Source organism: Agelaius tricolor, unplaced genomic scaffold (assembly GCF_023055355.1).
Source record: "Agelaius tricolor isolate 1412-34295 unplaced genomic scaffold, bAgeTri1.0.p SCAF_1, whole genome shotgun sequence".
NCBI classification, from domain to species: Eukaryota; Metazoa; Chordata; class Aves; order Passeriformes; family Icteridae; genus Agelaius; species Agelaius tricolor.
In genome coordinates, this window is record NW_027269261.1 from 58,152,741 (window position 1) to 58,177,413 (window position 24,673).

Here is a 24,673-nt window from a genome sequence, read left to right on the forward strand (position 1 = left end):
TTTCAGTGATATCCACTGCTATTGTGATGTAATGTTAGAAGTTGTCGTAAATTAGCACGTTCCTGATTAGCATGAATTCAGTAAATGTTCTTTACTTCAAAAGAGTGCTTGTGACACGTGCTGCTACTTGCATTGTTTATATATGGTACTGTAGAAACTTAACATTTGCAAGAAAAATGTAAGATGATGGTTTGATAAGATTACTCAGAAATAATTAGGTGGGTGTGGAGGCTGCTAAATGTATTTGATTTTAATCTCTAATTAAAAAGTTGGATTTTTTAATTGTTTTTGTGATGCAATAGTTTTTACTTCATTATGCTTTTTGTAAATAGGGGCCAAATTCTACCTCTTCATTGTGCCTAAGTACAGAATAAATGTTTTCAAATGAAACCCAAAGCCAGTGACAGACAGATTATTTCTATAGTCCTCCTCATGGAGGATTATTCTCAGAGCAAACACGTGTATATGCCCTTGTGTACCTTGAACCAGGAATGAAAATGATGGCTAACCTTGAATGAATATCTCTATGCATTCTTTTGGCTGATGGGAGATATAATTATGTTGTGGGATCTGGCACTGCCAGAAGCACAGTGTTTTCATGTTAGTGCTGTCTGATTTTGAGGTCTCTTATATGAGGATTGGAATTGGTTGATGTTACAGCAAAGGTATCTCTCTGTGAATCTACAGGTGTGAATTTAAGCCTTGCCTTGTTCCACTGCTCCAGTGTTTACTTAACTCTGCTGCAAGGACAAACTACCTGGTCACTTGAGGTGTGGAATCAAACAACCAGATGCATTAGGGATAACTGTCTCAATCCTTAGATAAGGAAGTTACTGTGTTAAAGCACACTAGAGCAGTTGTGTCTCTCACTTCAGGAAAACTGTGACTTGCTCATGGTTTGGGAACCCAGTTCTCCTAGTAGCTGCAGCTAAGGCATCCACTGGGAAATCACATGCTGTGTTAAAGAAGCTGCAGCACAATGTATGGAGCTGCATGGTCCTGAATTGTGTAACTCCCTAGAGGTTTTTTCTAGATAACTCTTCATACCACTTTTCCTTTTCAACTCTTTACCTTTTCAACCAACTGTTAGTAAACAGTTGGTTGAAAAGGTAAACATTACTTACTTTTTCATTGAAAGCATATCCTTCTGTACGTTCTTTTCTATACAGTGTAGATTTTGAATGGCAAACAAAGCCTGATCTATTGACATAATTTCCCAAGATTATTTTGTTTATTTTCAAGTTTTCATTGTATTATTAGGGATGGGGAAGGGAAACAAAAATAAGCCATCCTTTTCCACCTATCAGCACAGCTGTTTCAGCTGAATGTGGAAAGGGTAAGGTGGGGTGGATTTGGGTTTTTTTTATGCCTGCCATCTAGATCAGTCTCCACTAACTGGAGGAGTGACCTCTGGCAGCAATAGAGTTGCCAGAGCTTTTTTGTCTCTCATTTTACTGAAGTGTATATAGTATGTAAACAGCTCTCATATCCAATGGGCAAAATAAATAAACAGATGTTTATATAACTTATAAAAAGTGTGACAGTAAACAGAGATGGATTCTATTTGCCCTATAGATTTTGGGTTTTGGTTTTAAGTGAAGAGATTTAGTTTAATAAATTGGAACCTCACTTAAAAAATGAGAATGACAGTTAGGATATAGTTCAACATGTTCTGGATGCTTTAATAGAAGAAAAAGGTGGGGAAGAGGCAAGGAGAGTGCTAATAACGGCATGGGGTGACACTGGGTAGACTTCTGTCAGTGCAGAATACTCTGCAAGGATCTTATTGGTGTTCATAGAAGACCTTTGCATTCAGTAATGTTGCCATCACAACACCTTTGTATATACAGCACGTGAGAGCTGCCTGTTTTAAGCACATGCATTTTAAGTGGCTTGCAAGATCACAGAATCACAGCATTGTTTAGGTTGGAAAAGGCCTACAAGATCACTGAGTTGAAGCTTTACCAACGGTCACCTTATCAACTAGAGCATGGCACTAAGTGTCACATCCAGTAGTTTCTTGAACACTTCTGGGGATGGTGACTCCACCACCTCCCTGGACAGCTCATTCTAATACTAAACAGCCCCTTTCATGAGGAAATTCTTCCTGATGTCTAGCCTGAGCCTCCCCTTATGCAGTTTGAGACCATTTCTTCTTGTCCTGTCACTGTGATACAGATTAAACTTCACTAAAACAGTTTTCAATGCACTTTGGTCCTATCAATTCTGCTGTTGAGTCTGGAATATCTTCAAAATCATAGGTGCTAGACAAAGTTAAGTAGAACAGAGTTGGAAGTGGGTTTTCACCTAAAGCAATGGATATTGGTGAAACATCTGCTTTGCTGGTAAAATGAAAAGGTATGCTTGTGTTAAGTAGGTGCCTCCACTTCTTTCATTTTGTGTGAACTGCATCTGAAAATGTTTGTGGTGGGTTTTAAATGTATTTGTGATCATGTGTTTAAATAAAGGAAAACAGGTTCTTACCCAATATATAAACAATCTTTTTATATAATGAATTCTGTATTATTTAATGTTCTATATATTTAATTCTATATTTATATAATGTTTGATCTATTAGAGTGTAATTGGTTTGAGGATAAAGTCTTTGAGGGAAGATTAATATATATTTAGGCCATTACAAAATTATCTTCATTCCCATACATTACACATAGTTTGTAAAATGAAATTTCAGAAATAGCTGAAAGCTTTTACTTTAAAAACCTCAAAACTTTCCTTTGAAACCTTTGGAACCTAAAGTAGAGATTATATTGCATGCTAAAAGATCCTTTCATCGCCAAGGCCATGCTTTTGGTCATACTGCACTAGGTGACTGTGCTGAAAACATGTTTCTCATTACTAGAAACAGTTTTAAAGTCTCAGAAGATGAGTAGGAAGAGGAGTGAGCTGATCAACACATATTCATCTCATTTCTGGCTTGATTTTTTTCCCAGTGTTTGTTATTTAATTGGATGTATTTTAACTACACTGTGTTGCAAGAGACCATGATATAATTCATAAGAATGTCTGCTATAAGAAATACCATTTCCTAGAGGCATTGTTTATTTTCATGTCTTCCAGGATTTTTTGTGGGTTTTGAGACATTAGCAATTAGTATAAACCTAAATAAAACTCAGTTAAAAACAGAATAGTATGTGGCTAGAGTAGGTAAGATTTTTTTTCTCTCTCTCTGCATGCTTTAGAGGTGTTTGTCACAGAAATGTCTGAATATTAATATATTTCAGTTTTCTTAGATATATATTTGTCCTTTGCTCTGGGATTTTCTGGGAATTTTCCAGGGTGAACTTTTGGATGATTTCATTAGCTATAGATCCTGTGTGACTGGAAGCCTTAGAGATTTATTATGCTCAAATACCTTTAGTAATTACAAAATTAATTTATTAAGAACATTTCAGAAAGTGAGAAAAAGCCTTCTTTTGAAAAGTTCATTAAAACAGGAGTTCTTTTGTAACAAATGTTCTCCTGGCCTTTTTTAAAACAGCATTTTTTCTCAAAAACGTTTCACATTGGGTGATTGCAGACAGTCCAGTAGGATAATAGTGGAATTATGTGGTTGCTTAGAAAGACTTCTTTCCCTTCTCTGCTTCTCATGCTATTAGTTTAAAACAAAATCACTAAAGATGCTGTTATTTTAAAGGAAATGTTCTTAATTATTACAAGTTCTATTCAGGGGCACTGTTGCTGCTGTCATATCAATTTCTATATAAGTCAAGTCTATTTAGTAGTGAACTCATCTACTTTGTGCATTTCAGTCCAAGTACTTAGAATTTGATCACCTCACACTCATGTGAGGTGATCTAGAGCAGAGGGTAACTTTTCAGTGAAAGCATGCAATAAGACTTGAGATTTGGTATTACAGACACATTTTGGACAGGACAACTTCTGTCTTCTTTCCTCTTAGGCTGCAGTTATACTGGCAAAGAATAAATTGCCAGAAGTGACCGAGGGGAACTGAGGGTACACTTTCAATTCTCTGTTCAAATTGTATAGGAAACTAGCACGGCTTCAGACTCCTCTCAAGGCAGGCAGATACACTTGTTTTCAAACCAGTTCTTTGATAGGCTCACGCCATAATTGTAACAATAGGCTTATGTGGGCCCTAAAGAAGAGCTGTCCTGCTGTTAAATTGTGTTGATGTGAAAATTCTGATCATTTGAGGTTAGGGATTAGCATCTGTTGTTTTGAGATGCCTGATTTGCAGCTAGACATTAGCAGTAAGTTCTTCTAGAAGTAGTATGATCTTCTCATGTAAAATTCCATGTAAAGGAAACCACTGAAGAATCAATGCAGAGTAATAGGAAATGCAGTTATTCAAATATTGATACTTTCATTGGGAAGATTAGCTTCTCAAGATGTGTATGTTTTAAATAGGAAGACAGCAGATAAGAAAAAAGATTGTTGGAGAGAACAAGTAAAGCATCTGCATCAATAAAAATGCTTCCCCATTAGTGATTCTGAGGCAACTTTAAGACAGGACAGTCCAGATTACCCTAGGTGTTGGGGCTGTTTTGGGCTTGACTTTACACAGGATTAAATGACCTTTCCATGAGCTCAGACTAAGCGAGAGTCCCAGCTGGTCACGGTGTCCTGTAAACTTAATTTTTAGATCAAGAGGAAATGTCCTTCTGGAATGCAGACCTCAGTTTCAAGATAGTAGTTAAAAACCGTGTACAGCGTGGATGGGAGAGAACCAAAGCAAGCACTCTGAGGCTGTTAGTCACACCTGCTTGATGTCATTTACATGCTTCATCAAGCATGGAACCATATCAAGCCCAGAGCTGTGGAACATTGCTTTAAAATTCTACTGCTTCACTTGGGAAAGAAGGGATGGATATTCCCTTACCTGCTGAACGAAGCTTGTTTTGTTCACATCTGTTTTGAAGATGTGAACAGGATTTTTTTCTTGGTTTGGATTTGTTTTGTTTGCTTGGCAGTTTTTAATATGACCGTTTTGAATGTAGGGGCTACAAAAATGGATGCTTGATAATTAAAAACAAGTAACAGATAGCCCTAAAATCTACTTTGGAGTAAGCAATAGGCATGATCATAGAATATTTGTGACCAGGTGTGCTGTGATCTGTTTATACCTCAAGCAAAGTAATAAGAATTTTCTATTTGTTTTGTCTCTAGTAATGGAAAACACTGAGTCTGAACCAGTGCCAGCTTCTAGAATTCCATACAGTGCTCCTTATATCTTTGAGTAACACATCTGTCTGTCCTACACTTGCAGCATAGCAGGTCTGTGCTGCCCTTTATTGGGGCTGAATTGGGAATAGCAGTCTAACCACACAGTTTTCACCTGATAAACAACTGAATATGGATGCTGCACAGGAGTACTGATGTGCATAAACATACAGTCCAGGAGCACTTGGAAGTAATGCATGTTTTCCTTAGAAAAATAGGAAGGTCAATGATGTTACAGATAAAAATGCAGATTAATGTTGTTTTTAATTAAAACTTGAATATTTTTCCAGACAAACAGTTGTTTTTATCAAATATTTTATATATCTTTTATCTTAATATGGGTTTGTGTGAGTTGGCACAACACTCCCGTGCTTGGATTGTCTGTCTAAAGGAAAAATTTATCATGCAGACATTTTATTGGTTTTCAGTTTGTTTGTTTTTTGTTCAAAGACTTGATACAACATGTGTATGTGATAGTATATCTTTATGTAGTATCATCTCTGTAGCATCTGGTTTTCTGACTTAGAGAGTGTGTAGATAACAATATTAATAGGAGTAATATCCCCACTGAGTTTTGGTTAGTGCTGAACAAATGTTTTAGCAAATAGCTTGTTTGAAAAAACGTTGCCTTCAGGACTACTGTCTTTTAAGTATGGGTTAAATTCAGAAAATGGTTAACATTCTCATCTCATTCTTCTTCTTAAAAGAGATGGGAAAAAGTAATAAAAGCAAAGTAAACCTTTCAAAATAAAGTATTTCAGAATTTATACAAGATTTTCCAAAATTATTAAGATCAAGATGTTTTTAATTCATACATGAAGCTGAATAATCCATTATTGCATGTATTTAGGATTTCTCACAAGTAGATTAGTCACATGCAGATTTGCAGGAGCATGGTTTGACTATCATTATTTGAGCTTGCAGCTTTTATTCTAGTTAGAAATATCTAAATATCTTAATGATTAAACATTTATGAGTAAATCTCCTGTGAAAGTCAAAACCACTAGGCTTTAGAAAATATACTGTAGGTGGAGTTGTGCAAGTTTCCTTGTGGAGCTCTGCCAGTACATGGGAATGAGAATCTGAAAAGTCCTCTTTATTCAGATACTAGACTCCTCAAAAGCAGGTTTTTGGTGTGGCAAATGAAAATGAGTTTTCAGAACTTATTTTTCTTTAAAAACAAAATTTGTTTCAAAGCTAATGTCTCACAGAGAAAATCCAGTGAGCTTAACTCTGTGTTGCCTGGCATTTCTGTACTTGAGAAACTGTTCTCCAGTGAAGCGGTAGCATTTTTCACTGTCATGTTCAACGATTTTCCAATTTTTTTGTATCTTTTCTTTTTAAGATGTTTTCTTAAGTATACAGCCGAGGAGACCAATAACAAAAAGATAAATCCATAGATGATGAAAGGATTTTCCTGAGCTTAGTAGTTAACATAATAGTCTGAAAAGAAAAGAATTTACAAGTACTTGTTCAAGTGTGCTATGTAGAGAGTGAATAAAATAAACAGCAAGATGTGTTGTGATAGGAACTCAGATGATCAAAGGGGAACACTGAATAGGAATAGTTATTCTTTCAGATAAAATAAGGAAGTAATTCCTTTGTGAGTTTTTGTGATCATTTCTGTTGGAAAACTTTGTATGCATTACTTGGAATTTCAATGAAGAGAAAAGCAATACAGCCTAGATAATAGTGTCAGCTTTGAGCACGAGGTGGCATGTGGACATAGCTTGAGCTACTTCTCCAAATCATTTGAATGGAAATATTGGATTAGTTAACCTTGTGTCAGGTCTGTTAGTTAAATAAACCCTCCAACTGTTCCTGACTGAAGGATGCATAGTTGTGACTGAAAGATGCTGCTGCTTTTCATTAGAATTTTGTCAAACACACCCTGCTAACATAATGATTTTAAAATAAAATGGTTTATTCGATGGAAAAGGATAACAAGCAGAAAATTCACAGCCTTTTCTTTTCACAGGGTGCTTCAGCCCAGTAGGAAATCCTCTTAGTCGAACACTATTGGGTAGACTACAGAAGGTAAGGAATTCTCTCTTTGCATTTTTTTTAAATTGATGTTTAACTATCAAATGTCACTATTCACAAGTTCTCTCTTGTAGAGAGGTGTTTTTTTATCCTGTCTTTATTCAAAAAAGAGATGTCTTCAAATCAATTGTCTACATGGCCAAATTAGCTTATGCTGTGACCAGCTGGTAGTGAGATCAGATATCTGCAAATCAAAAGCTTTATATTTTTTCATTACTTAATTTTTGTTGTTTAGAAATAAATAAATAAGATCACACTCATATGTTTTTTGTTTTTCTACTAAAAAAAACAGGTGTTGGTGAGTAGCTGAGAGAAAAGCAAAGACAATAACTTGGAATTAAATTCTCATTGCAGCACCGTGTTTTCATTGTTTACTCGTACTTCATCTTTTTGTAACAAGTTAAATCACAGCTATCCTCTGTATACTTCATTGCTTATCTCTTAAATATTGACAGTAAGCTTCTCCTAATTATATTCGTTATTTCATTTATTTCTGGTTTCCTGATCACCATAATAAAAATCCAACAGAATCTGTAAATGTCAATAATTGCAACTATACATTTGATGAACCTGTATTAAACACAAAATGTATGGAGAAACTAGTGAAGAAAGAAGCAGTGGTGCTTCTGAATACTGAGTGCATTTGTGTCTCCATGAAGCTGGGCCTGTTGTACTGGAGATGTTAATCCTCCTACTCCCATGGACAGAATGGCATGGTTTAATATTCTGTTGTAATTGCACTAATTTTAATTCTTGAGAGAAATGCAATAAGTGGACATAAATTACCTTGGGTCATTTATATCTGTTTTACAATTTCAGTTTGGGGTTTGGTTTGGATTGCTTTAGGATTTTTTGGACGTACCTATTTTAAGAGAATCTGTTGAGATAGTTGTGGAAAGCTTAGATACGTAGGATTCACCCAGAAATTTTGAAAGCATGGTTTTATGTTGGTGTTATGTTAGTTGCTAAATGATTCCTGTTTTCCTGTTTTCAGATATTTAGCCATCATATGTAATTTTTAGGGAAAAATATATATTGTTCAACCAGTACTGTAGTGTTCTCCATCACAGCAGGCTTGATAAACTTTTGCAGGACCAACTGTTTTGTGAAATGCTAGGTAGCAGCTAATCTAAAATAGTTTTTTTTTGGGAGGGCTAAATTAAGGTTTTGAATATATTTTTTACTTCTTCTATTATAAACACATTAAAATATATAAATGCAGGTTAACTGAGTAATTAAAATAAAAAACTAGAATTTTTAGAAATGGTGAAATAGTTGAGGAGGTTTTGAATCATTTTAGGAGTTGGAGTATTTAACATGTTTTTGAATTGGTCTTTTTCTGTTTTTTCTGTCTTTTTTTTGTAATCCTTGTAAGTTTTTCTGCAGCAGCTGTGTTTGCATTTCTGATTTCTGTTTGTACATTGCAGGTATTAATAAAGTGCAGCCTGGTGCAGTTTTGGTCCTTTCTTCCTCTAGGCAGAATTATAGATTCCCATGCTTATTAAATATTAAAAGGTGGTAATCAAATCAGGACTGTAGTTATCTGAAGCCTAAGGAAGTAACTTTACAGTGTCTATGGACACATTAATTATGACTGAAGAAGAGTTTATCATTCTTGCCAATTGATACTTCTAGCATAATTTTAATTTAGCTACTAATGCTAGTATTTGTATTTCTGTTTCTCATAGACTAAATTTGTAGTTAGTTGTCCTGAGCTAGGATCAGAGAGTGAGAACAAAATACAAAAGTGCTAACAGTATCCAGCTGTTTTCTTCTAAGTCTCATCTTACATAGCATTTAATTTAAAACATCACTTAGTAAAGAGATTGCATAGTGTTCTTAGGGGAGGAGACAATTAAGTAAATCTGTAACTTTTAGAATATTAAGGAAAAAGACAATGGAGCAACAGTAAAATCTCAGATTTATTCTGTAGAATTTTTAAATGTTTTGCATATTAACTTTTAAGCCAACCAAGGGTTTTCAATCAGGCTCTAGAAGTTAATTTCTTATTTTTTCTCCTTTAAAAAAAAAAACTAATCAACCACCAAAACCCAAAAGCAGCAACAAAAGAAATCTGCTAAAGGTAGCAGCCTCAGAAGGTTGGCTATTACACACTGAGGCTCAGATTTACTGAACACACAAGAGAAGCTGTAACACACATTCCTTACATCTTTTCTGGAGTGTTTGCATGAGTAATATTCCCAGTTTCTCTTAGACTGTGTTGGCAGCTGTGGGGGGGTGGAGTGGAGGGAAGCAGTGCTAGTGGGAAGCATCCAGGCAATAGATGTTTGTCCTTCTTCATGTCCCTGAGTCTATCACTGATGGGAAAAGGAGGGCGCACGACTTTGGCCGTGTGTGCGTAGTGAGGTTCACCCCAGTATGTGTCGGCTCTGCCTAAAATTAATCTTAGAAAAGCTTATTTTCCATGTGCTACAATTAAGAGTTAATGGCTAATTAGAGGTTGAATTTAGTCTGTATGTTTATTCTGTTACAGTGAAGAATATGTTTACCTATAAGGAAGAAGCATATGAAACTATATGAATAATTCCTTTTTCTTTAAATTTTGATATTGTGATAATTGAAGTATATTGGTTCAGTACTTGAAATGAAATCCTGACGTTTTTACAGAAAAGGCAGCAATAAGATATCACTTGTTCTTTCTCAGTGCTCCTTCTCCTAAGGGAATGAGCACTATCTAATGCTCAAATTCTGTATGTATGCCACTATACATCTGCATCAAAAAGCAAAACCTCCATTTGAGCAATCACTGAAACTGACCCATTAAAAAGTAGTCATAAACATTTTAATTAGAGCTATTATCAGGAATCTATAAAACTTGGTAAAACAATGTATCAGGTTGCTCTCATATGCAATGGTCTCTTTTATATCAGCATGTTGAAACATCTTTGTTTAGTTTTGAGTTAGAAATGTCAAGGGTATCTAAGAGGGTTAGTCGTGGATAACCAGTGTGATACTCCATGGTGTAGAACTCTGCATCAACTGATGGGTCTATTTGTCTTCCTCTGAGGATGTTCCTTAATGCTGAAAGCTCCTAATAGCTTTGTTCAACCACAGTCAGTGTGACATGGCACACTTTTTTAGCAAGCATTTTGTTTCTGTTTCTCACAGATGGTCTGCCTCCCAAAAAGACCAACTCCACAGGACAAAGCTATAGCCCCACATCTGTTCCAGTGCAAGAAAAGGATTAGCTAGTTTCCATCCTGCAGGAAAAAAAGGAGACATTAATATTGTATTAAGAATGATGTATTCGTACCATTCAATCTGCCTGTTGCTTTTTTCAAAATCCTGAAAATGTGCCCTAATCGTGTGACCCAGCATTTAAAAAATGATATTTCTAAGCTGAAAGGGCACTAGTTTTTGTTGGATGTTCCTTGTGGTGTACCTGGTACTTGGCACTACTGGAGGATGGCAGGGCCCAGCAGAGGCAGCCTTGCAGTTGCTGTGTGTGTGGTAGCAGCCGTGGCAATTGCCCTTGACAGCTGGAGGTAGAGGTGTGTGCAGCCAGTGACGTACCCAGAGCACCTCTTCAGGAGGCACCTCTTTGCATTGTTGTTGCCTTAAAAGTTTAAGGCAGTGTCTGAGAACATTCAGCATAGTCTCAGGGTGACTCATAGATGTTAGCTTGTTATTTCCACACAGCTTGCTCTCTTCAAGCTGTTCTCCAGTGTTTGAGAGCCACATAAATACTTTATTAAAAAATGAGAGAGAGACAGATTGAGACACAATAATGGGGCAATATGAGTACCCGAGCTAGATACCTAAATAATACTGCTAATAATTCTGATGAATCATTTTTGAGCAACAGGAGGCACTCCCATCCCACAGGCTAAGCACATTGCCTGCACAGTTCTCTTAACCTTGAAAATGAGAATTAACTGAAACCTGTACAACAGTGCTGACTACTAATAGACCACTGAACAAGCAGTGTACTCTGAACTGCAGCTCCACCAGTCTTTGTTCAAAATTTGTTTATCAAATCAGGCAGTTACACTTTTTTTTTTTTCCTTCTGTGCATGTACATAATTATTCAGAACTCTTTAGGTGGTAGGCTTAGATGTTCTGGTAGATGATGAGAGCTGAGTGCAACTGCTTTTGTACTGAGTTCATCTGTAACTGCTGTGTGTGTCTGTAACTAGTGTGGCAGTACCAAAACAATCTGGAGACTGGATGGAGTTCAGGATAGTCAGTGATTTCTTTCCCATATGGGATAAGCCCAGCTAAATTATGGAAACCACATTGAGGGCAAGAATCCATTCTTAGGAATGGCATTTATTCTACTGAGGATTTGCAAGGATTTTCTCTGTAATTTGTAATGATGTTCCTTGGACCACCTTAATAAAAAATTTTTTAAAAACTACAAACACTGAAAATAAAAAGAACAATACATTATAGATAGATTTTTTAAAAGCAGAAGAAGAGAAAGAAGTTCATGCAAAAGATATATGTAGGAGTGGCTGTAAAATATGAAAGAGATAAAGTATGTTGGATTAAAATTTTCAGATTTAAACGGTTATAATGCAATATATCTGTTAGAGGTGGAAATGTTTACTTCACAAAGCACACATTTACCACTTCTAAAATATTTTAATTGCTGTGTAATATTCTATACTGTATGGTAGTGTGTATACTGTGATGCACACAAAACAAAGGGGAAATTGGTTTCCCCTTTGTTTAGAAGACCATTGAAAAAAAATTAAGTAACACCAGCAAAGGATTTCCACCTCTTCCTTTTTTTCCCCTAGTCTGTTGCTCCTCTGCTAATTTTCATAATTTTTCTACTCTAAATCTTTTAGCTTAAGCATTCGATCATTTTACAGAAATCAAATTGTTTTAAGGTACAGGCTATCCTCATTATTGCAATATATACCTACTATTCTTTTGAATTCATTGAAAGTCTGAAGAGCAAGTGGTGAGGATAGAACAATTAGAATTAAAGTACTGTTAATAAGACCAACCTAAAATTCTCCATTATATGGAAGTGACATTTTTGCATACTGGTTCAGAGGTAAAGTCCACTGCAACAACTTCTTAAATATCTGCTGTAGTGTTTGCAATGCAAACAAGCTTGGACTGCACAGTCTTCAGTCCAGTTGTGTCTTTAGTGCAGTGTACATACTTGAAAAATTTAATATCTTTTTCTAAACATCTACCAGCCAATAGCCAATATTACTCAGTTTTGCTTAACATCACTACTGCTTTTTCATTTTTGAAAAAAGCATTTTGTTGTAGATAATTCTTACTGTCTTACAGGAAAAATGAAAATGCAATCATAGTTTAGCAAAATGCTTCATATTAAAATTTAAAACAACTTATTCTTCTAGAGTGAGGACAGTCTGGCTGCACTGGGAGTGGGAGGAGGAAACAGTTGTCCACCCGGGCAAGAGACAGTAAGTATTATGTAATTTTTTGCAATATCTTTTGTACCTGTTATATTGTATCTGCTTTCAAAAGCATGTCTTTCTTTTAGCATGATCCTGAGGACATTTTTTTTCTACTGTAGATTTTTTAATTCTTACAAAGATGTTCATAACTATATTACTACATTACTTCTGGGTTAATCAGTCTTGAAAAACAATATAATAAAATTTTGTTGAATATAGATTTTTTTTTTTTACTTTTTGCTTGGACATTGACCCAAATAGAACTTGACAAATCTTTAAATTTGTCCAGAAATTTAAAGAAAGAAGTCCAGAAAAAAGACCACTGCTTTAGGTATAATTGTTTGTGGTATAAATTCTTCTTTGGTTCTGAGGTGCATTTCTTATATCCTGTTATGGTCATTTTTCTGATCATATTTTGACAGAGAATATAATGGCAATTCCACATTTTATTTCAATTGCCAGGCTTACTAAGCCAGTTGTATTATAGGACACATTGGTATATTAATTTCTTATTTCTGAGAGACAGACTTGATTGGTTTGAACTGTTTGTGGCAGTTTCCACGTGACTGAATTTTTGTAATTTTTTTTAAAAAAATACAGCATTTGCACCAGAAGTATCTTGCAGAAGACCCAGCAAAAAAAAGTAGTTCTTGCTCTGCCTTTCATTGTTTTTCATGCTGCCAAGTAATTAGTGTTGCATTCCTACATTCCATTTTGAGTTTTGGGTTTTGGGTTTTTTTACCTTAAGTGACCTCATGGTTTTCATGAGGTTGTCACTTAACTGAAGTGGGCACTGTTAGAGCACCTCTTACTGGACATGGTCATGGTGCTCATTAGTGTGGTTTAGCTTGGTTCTGTTCTACAGTTCATATTTCTGCCAATATCACTCGAAATTACTGTTAGCTTTCCTAATGCAGGGAGGAGAGTTATGATAAAACACATTCCATGGTTTAGCTTCTTTATGTAAATTCAGGACTACTGAATGCATATTTAGGTAAATTTCCAGTCTACTGAAAACTATGCTGATACTAATTCTTTAGTGCTGACCAGCTCACAAATTGCCACATAAAATTTACAATGGTAGAATCACTTCCATCTTTTCCCATTCATAACTGATTTAATCTCTTTAATTGGTGACATGGAATTATGGAAATACAAGTGACATTGGCTATATTTCTACACACGCAACTCACAGGTGATCCTGCTCAAAGCAGAAATACAAGTATAAATAGCACTGTGGAATTCAGCAGTCTTAACTCAGCAGTCATTACTCTGCATGCATGAGTAATAAAAAAATAAGGGCTTTTTCCTATCTGTATCATCATAACTTTGCTGTCTCCTTCAATCCCATTACCCCTCCTATTGCTCCTAATGATCCCTGTTTCTGACCTCTACTTACAATTTATTAGAGGAATATGAGGTGAAGATTGTAGGTAGGGAAGCAGCATTCTGTGTGTAAAATGGGTCATAATTTTGCTCTTCACTTACGATGAGGGAAGTGAGCAATTCCGTTATTCTTTCAGTTCATTTGTTTTCCTTTCATGCTTCTCTGCTCAGAGTTCACTAGGACATATTTTTGTTCATAAGGCATAGGAAATAAATAAGACATTGTACTTGATATTTTCATATTCAGGGTAGAAAGCAGGCTTTTAGTAGTTTATTATATGTAGTATCCATGGTCCTGATGCCTGTTAGTACTTTTTTTCATAAAAGTATAGCTGCACTGAATTTCACTGTCAAATAGATTTATTATGTGAAATGGAATATAAATGTATTTTTTGCAGATATTTATAAAATTGTATATCCAAATGCTTATTGCTAAACAAAACAAATGAAAAATAGAAAAGAAAAAATAAAAAAATGGAGTGATCAAAGCAAAACTTTGCAATGTCTTTTTGTATTAAATTTTTCCTTGGATAAAGCTGTCATACTGTTGAAGTATTTATTCAAACACATATGCTTCATGAGCACACAGAGAATGGGATCTGAAGGTGGTGTAACAATTCTGAGAAAGTGACTGTATGAAGTTTTTTTTTCCCTTTTGCTTCACAAGCAAATTGCTTATAAAACTAACAGCTGCTGTTTTGAAGCTAATCTTAGTGAATTGAATGTTCTTAACCATTTCTGCAATCCCACAGTCCTTTATCTTGCCTCTCCTGCTGCTTTCCCACCACCCCTGATCCCATTAGCAAAACTTGAGGCAGCCTCAGCTTTTACCAAAGTGCAGCTTTGGTTTCAGCTGCTTTTCTGCAAGAGGAAGTGGATGTTGCGCTTTTTTCTCTGTGGCATGGTTGTGATAAAGCTGTGGTGTTCTTATCTCTCTTTTAGGTAGTGGCTCTTTATGACTACACAGCGCATCGATCAGATGAGCTAACCATCCATCGCAGTGACATTATCCAAGTGTTATACAAAGATAATGATAACTGGTGGTTTGGCAGCCTAGCAAATGGACAGCAAGGCTATTTTCCAGCTAATTATGTGGCTGGTGAAAGTAAGTTTACTGCTGTCTTCCTGGTATACCGGTGTGGGTTTAACTGATGCTCCAAGATTTTACCGTGCTGTTCTGCTTATTGTTCCGAAGATAGGAATTTATGTAGTACACACGTGGCATAATGATGACTTATTGTGGTGCAAAAATTGTATTAAGTTAGCTAACCATTGCACTTTCAGCTTATTATGGAATAAGTCAGCTTATTACTGACTTAATTATCTGTCAGCTGGATTGATCCCTTGTCTCCTCTAACACAGAGCCACCTCTTTCAGGCCCCAGCTTGGCAATGTTTTAGGACACATCAGAACATTTTGCAAACGTCTTGGGGTTTTTTCTTAGGCAATTTCCATTAAATCTAGCTTTTGTACAAACTCTTAATTTTCCTCCTGCTCTAATGGAGAATGTTCAGTTCCCAAATATCTGGATTTCAGTATGAAGTTTTAAAAGAACAGTAATGGTTAAATCTCACATTTGAGCATTGAAGTTGCTACCAGGGTGCTTTTCATTAAAACAGTTTTGATTAAACTGATACAGACAAACCTAGATGAATTTGAACAAATAATATAGGAAGCATCCTACTTAGTCCACTGCTGTAAAGATGCTCATTGTGCTGGTGTAAATATTCAGCTTGTGGACACAGCTTGTGGTTGCACACTACAAGAAATTCATTTGCCTTCCTAAACTATCAAACTATCAGTTATACTGGTATTTAGAAATCTTTTAACCCAACATTTCTCAAGATGGTTTTCCCCATTTTTTAGTTCCTCCCTATGTCTTTAAAGTGAAATCTAGTATTTAAGCCTCTTTCCTAAAAAACACTTGCACATAACACTGTGCTCACTTGATGGGGTCAATTAAAGTTAGATTTACTATGCCCTTCCCTGTTGTTTTCTCCTTGTACATCCTGTGCACTTTGCCCTGCCTTTCCTCCTTGTTAGATAACCCAGAGAGAAGCGTGAAGGAAGAGTCTTCAGTGAGGGCCTTTAAAAAGTGTTCTGAAAAACAAAGAAAGACAAAACCTAAACAAAGTATTTGAGGCAGCTGTACAATTGTGAAAAAAAAATCTCTGGTAAATAATTAGCTATTGCAGTTGATGATCATCTTATTGAATCAAAAGAAATATGTAAGATACTTTTGTTAAGTATCCACTGCTTCTTAACAGTATGGACTTTGTTCTTAGGTAAATGTTTGAATGGTTTTCTACAGTAACCAATATATACATCACATTTAAATCTAAACTTGCTAGTATAAATAAAGGTTTATGGGATAAATTCTCATACATTTGCCTTCAGACATTTTTCACCTGGTTTTATTCACATCCTGGTTTTGGCTAGATTGTAATGTCATGGTGGTTCACAAATTCTTTCATAGCTCTAATAATGGAGAATTATGGTTCCTCTTTTCAGAAGAATATGAAGAACAACCTTCAGGATTAATACCAGATTCTGCTCCTCTCCTACCAGAAGGACCAACAGAAGCAGAGGAAGGTTTTCTGACACAAGATAAGGTAATAATTTGAGAAGTAAGGATTCTGTAACTAGAGGTAGGTTGTATTTTGTGTGCCATATGGACTGTATTAATTTTTGATCTTTTATGTAAAAAATTCTTATGTGTAGATCTCATTCCAGGCAAGTAGGTGTACTTCCAATAGTAGTTTAATATTTATCTTGTGTGGAATCAGCTGTTCCATTGTGTGGCAATTAAATATCCTGCTTACTTCCACTGTTCTAATGGGTGGCAAATCTCCCATTGACTCCAGATTTACAGAGGTTATGTGTGCATAAGCATTCCTCTTTCTGTGATTTTTGTTAGTCAGAATATACAATATGTACAGAAGAAAAAGAAACAGGACCTGGGTTTTAGTCCAGGAAAAGAAATAGACATTTGATTTTTATGGACTGGGCTTTTTTTTCCCTGAATTTTAGAGATTCCACTATATGCAAAGCAGGCCAATTAACTCTCTCTTCTTCAGAGGATGAGAAACTTTTCATGCTTATGTTTCCCTTCTGTGAAATAAAACTAATGATTGTCTTAAAACATGGGATATCTTCTAAGAAAAAAAGTAATTAAAAATTAGTTCACCAACTGTTAGAATTTAAGAAATTTTTATATCAAAATGTTTGTATCCTTAATAAGTGTACTTTGCACAACTTTCATTTTCATTTACTGAGATGGTACTAACACAACTACTTTAAAAGTATTGCTCAGATTTCTTTCAAATTATTTGAACATGTACTTTCCTAAAATTGAATCTAATATTTTGTATCTGATTTGCAAGACTCCAAGCATATTCAGTATTGCTTAGTTACGACTTTTGGGGACTTCTCAAATGATTCATCTAATCTTTGCTCCATGGTGTATACAATCATAGAATTATTTAGGCTGGAAAAGGCATTGCAGTGTTCAAGGTTAAAACATTCAAGACTATTTCTGTTGACCTTTTTTGTGCAGCTTCTGTTTTTAGTAGGTGAATATAGAGATAGCATTTAAGAAGTTATTGAGATTACTCACTTGGCAATCTTGTTGAAGCTGGCTGTCTTCTTGGAGCCAGCTGCTATAAATTGAATTACTCGGTGTTTTGTTCCTAACTATACTTGAAAAATCACTAGTAGTAGTAGTAATTAATCTGAAGTATCCTTTACATCTCTGTACCTGAGAAATTCCTAGGCAAACCATTGTCCAGGAAATGCAAGGGTGCTCTACTTCCAGATACTTCTGTAAAGGTAGACTGGAATTAGAAGAGAGAGAGAAGCGTTGTTATACCTGTTTTTATTAGACTTGGTCATTGTTATCCATATATGTTTTTCTGTTTTAATCTGGTAGGAATTTAGTCAATTTACTGTATCACAATACTTTTATGTACACCAGCTACTGTTACTAACAATTGCCACCCATATTTGTTATTCAGCTTTGTGAGAAGCAACATTTGATTAGTTTCGATTGCTTAGAATTTCTCAAGTGTCTATGGCTGACATTTTTCTAACACTAGTTTTTTTATTACTGGTAGTACTTGTTTTAATAATGCTGAGTTTTAATATTATTTAATTAAAATGCTCTTAAATTGAATTCTGCTTGTACCTTGAGTTAAATTAACTACATATTTAATAATTAGTTGGAATTTTGTAGTAGTCTACAAGAAAGACATAATGAATCAAATGTACAGTATCAGTCCAAAACCAAGCAAATACATTGCTTTTATCTTGCACAGCAGCCAATGGTAGTACAAAATCATACAGAGTCTAGAGGGAAATTGTGAAACAGGTCCTAGAAAAAATTATATAAGGAGATATACATATGAGGGTAAATTAGCAAAGAATGAACACTGGAGAGGGCATACAAAGTAATACCTGATGTGAAGTCAATGTACTCTTCTTTCTTTCCTTCTGCTGTTAAACAAGATCAGGGAGCATTAAGCTGGAATGGAACACATCTACTATTGGTAGAAGGAAATTTTTGTTTATGCCATGCTTAGTTACCCTGCTGAACTCAACTACTACAAGACACTTAAATGTGTGTGCTTAGGGATTAATTGCTTTAATAACACATTTTAGGCTGAGGAAATGGCTGAGATTTCAAAAGCATTGGAATGACTGGGAAAAACGATTTGGTGGATTTTTTTTAAATTTCAAGTCACATCAGCACTGTATAAACCATCAAGAGGATAGTGACTTTAACCAATGATGAATCAAATCTCTGTAATACTTGCAATGCCTTGAAATGTAATAGGTTTACAAAAGCTGCAGAATTCTGCACGGAAGAAACAACTTCTCATTCAGCTGTTTGCCAGAATGAATGAAAGTTTTACAGGGCTTTGGCTTTAGGCAATACCAGAGACTTCTGAGACAAAACTGCTAAGATGACCACTGAGGGGGCTCATCAGTTATGGCAGTTCCTGTCTTGCAGCAGTGACACAGCAACTTTTCTTCCTAATCCTTTCACTTTTTTTCAGTATAAGACCTGATGAAGGGAAATGCCAATTTCCTTTATATGGGAGATAAGAAAAATTTAGTAAAACCCTGCATTTTGTTGGGGTTTTGTTTGGTTTGGGGTTTTTTTTTTCCTTGCTTTGGCAGAAAAGCTTTTATTTTTTTAATCCAAAAATATTTATTGAGTAATTAGGTTGTTGCTTAAGTTGTTGACACAAGCAGTAAAATATAAATTAATATTTTAGTTGGGTTTTTTTTGGACACAAGCATGTTTTCCCAAATACTTAGTTATATCTAGGTCTGCTATATCTATTGTTCTTTCTGGGTTTTTTTGAGGATTACTCAAATGTTTAACACTGTTAAGACTGCAAAACAGTTACTGTGAAAATCATCCTAGCAATTACTTGTGAGATTTTGGTACTGTTCAAGACTAAATAAGGCACTTAAAATATTGACTATGACTATGGTTTTAACTACTGAGAATACGTGATAGTCTAATTAAGAATAGTTTTAAAACTGCAGATATTACAAATGCATATCTAGCCAATCGTCAGGGCTTTATGAGTAAATAAAGTGGAATTATTAACATTAGAAGAGGGTGTAATACTTAAGATCCAATATTAAGCTTTGCAAATAATTTCTAGAAAAGCTTTAGTTCAAAGAACTTTCTTTCAAAATACTTTCTACCATCAGTTTTGCATTCATAACAATAATTTTATGCAAACCTTGTTTTCCTGCCTTAGGAGTTACTTAACTCCTGAGCCACAAAATTAGGTCATAATCATCTTTAATTACAACATGCATGTAAACTGCCAATTGAAATTTCATGGAGTGAAGTTCTCACTGCACTGATGAAGAATTCCAAGAAATATAGATGGATTTATCAACTGGCTGCTCCAGTTAATGTCTTGTTTTTGGGTTCCTTAAGATGAAGGTGAAAAGGACAGCAATTCAGATAGGGTTCTATTAGAAACCATAGTGTGGGTTTTGCAAAATTTTGGCCAATGAGAAACATTTCAAAGTCTATAGAGTATCTTTTTTTTTTTTTTCCCAGAAGTTTTCTGCTGGCTATAAGATTTTCTGAACATGTTTTATAATTCAATGGCCTGCCACTCACTACATGAAATACATGTAGCTGGATTCTGAATATTAAATATGCAATGCCATGTTACATGAGAATAGTAGGAAGTAGTAATAGACAAAATAGTAAATTCAAAGCTTCCATTAAAAGTGTAATAAAGTATTTTTTCTGGTATATTTATCTTTGGAAAATGATGTGAAGATGTAAATAGAAAAAAAAGAAAAGGCTTACTGGCAAGAACCACATTATTATTGCACGATTTGAATAATCTACCCAAAGGTCATCAAAACTTGATTCCATGTACATTTAAACAAAGTTAGGGATTATCACTGTTCACATAAATAATTCATGGTCTCACTCTTCTTCCCCTAGAGGAGGTCCTTGCCAGACTTTGTGAATACTTAGCCCAGTGTGTCTGAAACTAAACTGCCAAGCAATTGATGCTTTTCCCCTGGGCTTGAGCTGTTTACATGAAGGTGATTTTGTGGACTTAAAATTTATTTATTGAATCTGAAAATTTAGAAAGTATGAAAAGCTTGTTCGACATTTCAAAAATAATAGCTAGAAGTTTTTCTGTTAGTTTCATAAACACTTTTATTGTTTGTATTGTTTCTATTTTCTCCATTAATGTTACCTTTCTTCAGGTAACTGAGGAACACTTCAGAGACTGATTATCTTTTAGGAAGAGGAGGGGGAAATAGGAAGATGTGATTATGCTAATGAGGGAAATACTAAGGAATTAATACAATGAAACTCTCGCAGTGAATAGAGCTGAAGACTTTTGACGCATCATGAAGTCTGTTCATTTTCAAGGTTCAGGGAGATAGCAGAAAAAAAGTGATTTTCAATTGAAGTACAATGTATTGTAGTGAAGTTCATAATTCTGGGCTTCATTCCTAGCTAATATGATTACAGATCTCTCTTTCTGCAGGTATTGACATCTGGTCTGAAAGAAACTGCTTTTCTAGAATCAATCTGCAAAGCTACTGTGTAATCTTCCACATATATTGTTTAATGGCATTATAAAATAGATATTTCTTTATAAATCCTATTTTTGAAGTAGTAATTACTTTGATTATTCTTTAAGAAATCATTCATCTGAAGGAAATGTTGCTGTGGCACCATCTATAAGGAATGGGCCATTTTTTAAATCTTTACCCAATATTAACATATTTTAGCTTTTGAGTTCTTTAGTTTCCTATTTCTTAGTACCCTGTTTTTCCTTTAAAATGTAGTTTGTACTGTTTGAGATAGAATCATAGAATGTGAAGGGGTTGGAATGGACCTTAAGGATCATCAGTCCCAACCCCCTCTGTCGTGGGCATGGACACCTCCCACTAGACCAAGTTGCTCAAGGCTTTATCTGACCTGGCTTTGAACATTTGCAGGGTTGGGGCATCCACAGCTTTTTTGGGCAACCTGTTCCAGTGTTTCTCCACCCTCACAGTAAAAAATTTCTTCCTTATACGTAACCTAAACTTCCCCTCTCTCCATATATACCCACTATTCCTTGTCCTGTCATTACAGGCTGTTGTGGGGGCCCGTTCAGTGCCCCCACTGAGGCTTTCCCAATCCACACAGCACTCTCTTGCTCCCGCTTCCTTCCCCCTTTCCACTGCACCAGAATGAAGTTGAGAATTGGAGGCACAAAAGGTGAAGATCATGGGTTGCGATAAGAAGAATTTACTGTAAACAGCAATGAGATAAGAAAATGAACAGTAACATCAGCAATGTTAATAACAAAAGTGTACAAAAGAGAGAGTGATTCACATCCAAAGATGCTCTCTGTGGAGCCTGCTACAATAAATTAGTGCCAGACGGCTTCTCCTCACCAAGTTTCCGACTGGAAGGAACAACCTTCTCCAAGAGAGTCCTTTTTCCCCCACGCCTGGCAATGATATGAAGTCTTATCACATCTCAGTCCTGGCTGTGCCCCTCTCAGCTATTGCACAAAATTTAACCCTGCCCTGGCTGAAATCAGGACACAGAAAAAGAGTCCCTCTCCAGGTTCTCTGTAGGCCTTGAGACACTGAAAGGTTATGAGGTCTCCACACATTCTCCACACAACCTTCTCTTCTCCAGGCTGAACAGCCCAAACTTTCTCAGGCTGTCTTTGTAGTGATGGTGCTCCAGTTCTCTAATCAACTTTGTGACCTTCCTCTGGACTTACTCCACCAGTTCCATGTCCAGAACTGGGCACAGCACTCCAGGTGGGGTCTCACAAGAGCAGGGTAGAGAATCCAGATCACCTCCTGTGACCTGCTGACCACACTCCTTGGGATACAGCCCAGTATTTGTTTGGCCTTCTGGGCTGTGAGCACACATGGCTTGCTCATGTTGAGTTTGTCATCAGGCATCACCCCCGAATCCTTCTGTGCAAGGCTGCGCTCAGTCACTTCTCTGCCCAGCCTGTAGGTGTTTCTGGGATTGCCACAACCCAGGTATAGGGCTTTGTACTTTGTTGAACATCATGAGGTTTGCATAGAGCCAGCTCTCAAGGTGCCTCTGGATGGCATCCCTTCCCTCCAGCATATCAGCTGCACGTGCAAGTTGAATTACTCTCTCTTAAGCATGTGTGGTGCTACTTTATTTGTAAGCTGGTAGCTATGTGTTCTGTCTCAAAAAATACTTACACCTGTGCCTATAGTACTACTTGAGTCATTGAAGGAGAAGGTATCTGGTTTATAAGCAAATTAATACCTGTTGGGGGAAAAAAGAGAAGGGGGAACTTCGTGCATAGATGTTTACTGTAGGTGACCAGTCTGTTTAAAGATAGGAAGAATCAGGCTGAGCCACTGAGTTGGTCAAGTGGAACCAAAAATGCTGTTAAGTGACGCATATCTCAGGAGCAACCTGAACTTCTCCCTTACCCATTTTTCTCCTTGGGTCCTCTTAGGCCCTTGCTGAAGAGAATTGAACTTTTTAATGCAAATGTTAATGCAAAGCTGTGAATATAAATTCCCATAAAAATTCCCAGAGGCCAGATTGTTAAGACTGAAAACAGGTGTTCTAAACCATACTGCTTCAATCTGAAGGATCTTGTCTCCACTCTTCCTCCTCCTCCTTTTGTTGTCCCTCAAAAACTCATGTAGTAGATTTGATTTCTGAGATGCAGTATTTGTTGGCATTAAGCCATGACTACTGAAAACTCTGGTTTTCACCCAACAGACTTTTCCTTTTATGCAAAAAAAAGAAATTCATGCTAATGTCTGTCTTGTATACTGAGCCATGGTTCTTCTAGATTCTCACAAGTAAGCTAATACTGTTAGATATAAGGGCCAGAATATTGTCAGTCTTATTTACAAAGGCTTGTGCTTTAAAAACACTAAAGGGGGGGGAAAGTAATTGTAAGTTAATTGCATTTTAAATAGGAAGGTCACGGCAAAAGAAATATATGTAATTCTGGTAGCAAAGGTCTCTGCCAGTTGTTCATTTAATGGGGAAATGTGGGGATGGATGCATAATAGCAGGGAAGAAAATGATGGGTGAGGTGTGGTGTCACATTTCTCCTGAACTTGACTTGTTAGAACAGTTTTGACAGCAGGCATTGGCATAGTTTTGGGTAGTTAAATACATGGCTGTGAATCTTTTATCCACGGACTGCATCATAGAAAACAAGATACAGGATTAGTACTGAGTGTAGCGTCCTAAAGGCGAGCATGAAAAGGCACAGAGACATGTTCATTCTTGCCATCTGTGATCCAATGAGTTTTTAATTAGATGAAGTTCTGTAGAAACTGCTTCTATGGGAGAGTTCCTCTGTAGGCTGTAGAGCAAATTCATTTACTGCCATGGCTTGAGTCATCTGAATAGATTCCCTGCTGCACCACTCTATTCTGTCCATCTACCTCCTAGTCTGCCAGAGAATCTCTGCAGACCAATCTTAGGGACAGCTCTGCACAGCCTAGAGGAAAGCACCACCAAAAACATAGATTTGGGATGGGACTATGTCCTTAGTATTTCCTTTAGATGCCCTCTGATTCAGGTTCTTTTAGAAAGTGTCTTCTGAAATACCTGATTGCTCCCACAAGTTGCAGAGGAAGGATTTAGTGCTTGATTTACTGCTGTGGATTCTATAGCAGAGATCAGGAACTTGATATGCTTTTGTGTATTTTACCTTTATTTATATTGCTTTGGTTGCTTCTTATGTAGCAGCAAGAGAGAATGTTAAGTATGAAATGAAAGAGCTGTAAAGCAAGCAAGCCCTTTAGAAAAGGAAAATATGTACTTTTTTACAAATTTCACTTCTATGATCTTAAAGCAAAAAAACCCTTTGGAAAAGCCAAGCTTCTACAATTGACATGAACTAATGTTCTCTTCTTCTGGTGGGCTATATCTCACAAATGGGGGGAGAATTAGAGCATGGCAACAAAATTGAACACCATTGGTGACACTGTACAAATAAGCTCATTTTTTGTACATTTTTTTGTTCAGCATTTGTTCTTGTGAACAGAAAAATATTCAGAAGTGTCTGAAACATTAGGATGTTTTTCTTTAAAGCAAACACTGCCCTAATAATGCTATATTA

The 24,673-nt window shown here is 36.0% G+C and overlaps 1 protein-coding gene across 6 annotated transcripts in view; it reads left to right on the forward strand.

Moving 5' to 3' along the window:
• AHI1 (Abelson helper integration site 1) overlaps positions 1-24,673 on the forward strand; it is an 85,922-nt gene that overhangs the window by 54,439 nt on the left and 6,810 nt on the right. For all 6 annotated transcript variants that reach the window (XM_071436074.1, XM_071436064.1, XM_071436102.1 and 3 more), the window contains exons 20-23: positions 7,181-7,239; positions 12,588-12,653; positions 14,976-15,138; positions 16,545-16,645. In XM_071436074.1, the coding sequence (XP_071292175.1) occupies positions 7,181-7,239; positions 12,588-12,653; positions 14,976-15,138; positions 16,545-16,645 (389 nt within the window). The remainder of the gene's footprint in view (positions 1-7,180; positions 7,240-12,587; positions 12,654-14,975; positions 15,139-16,544; positions 16,646-24,673) is intronic.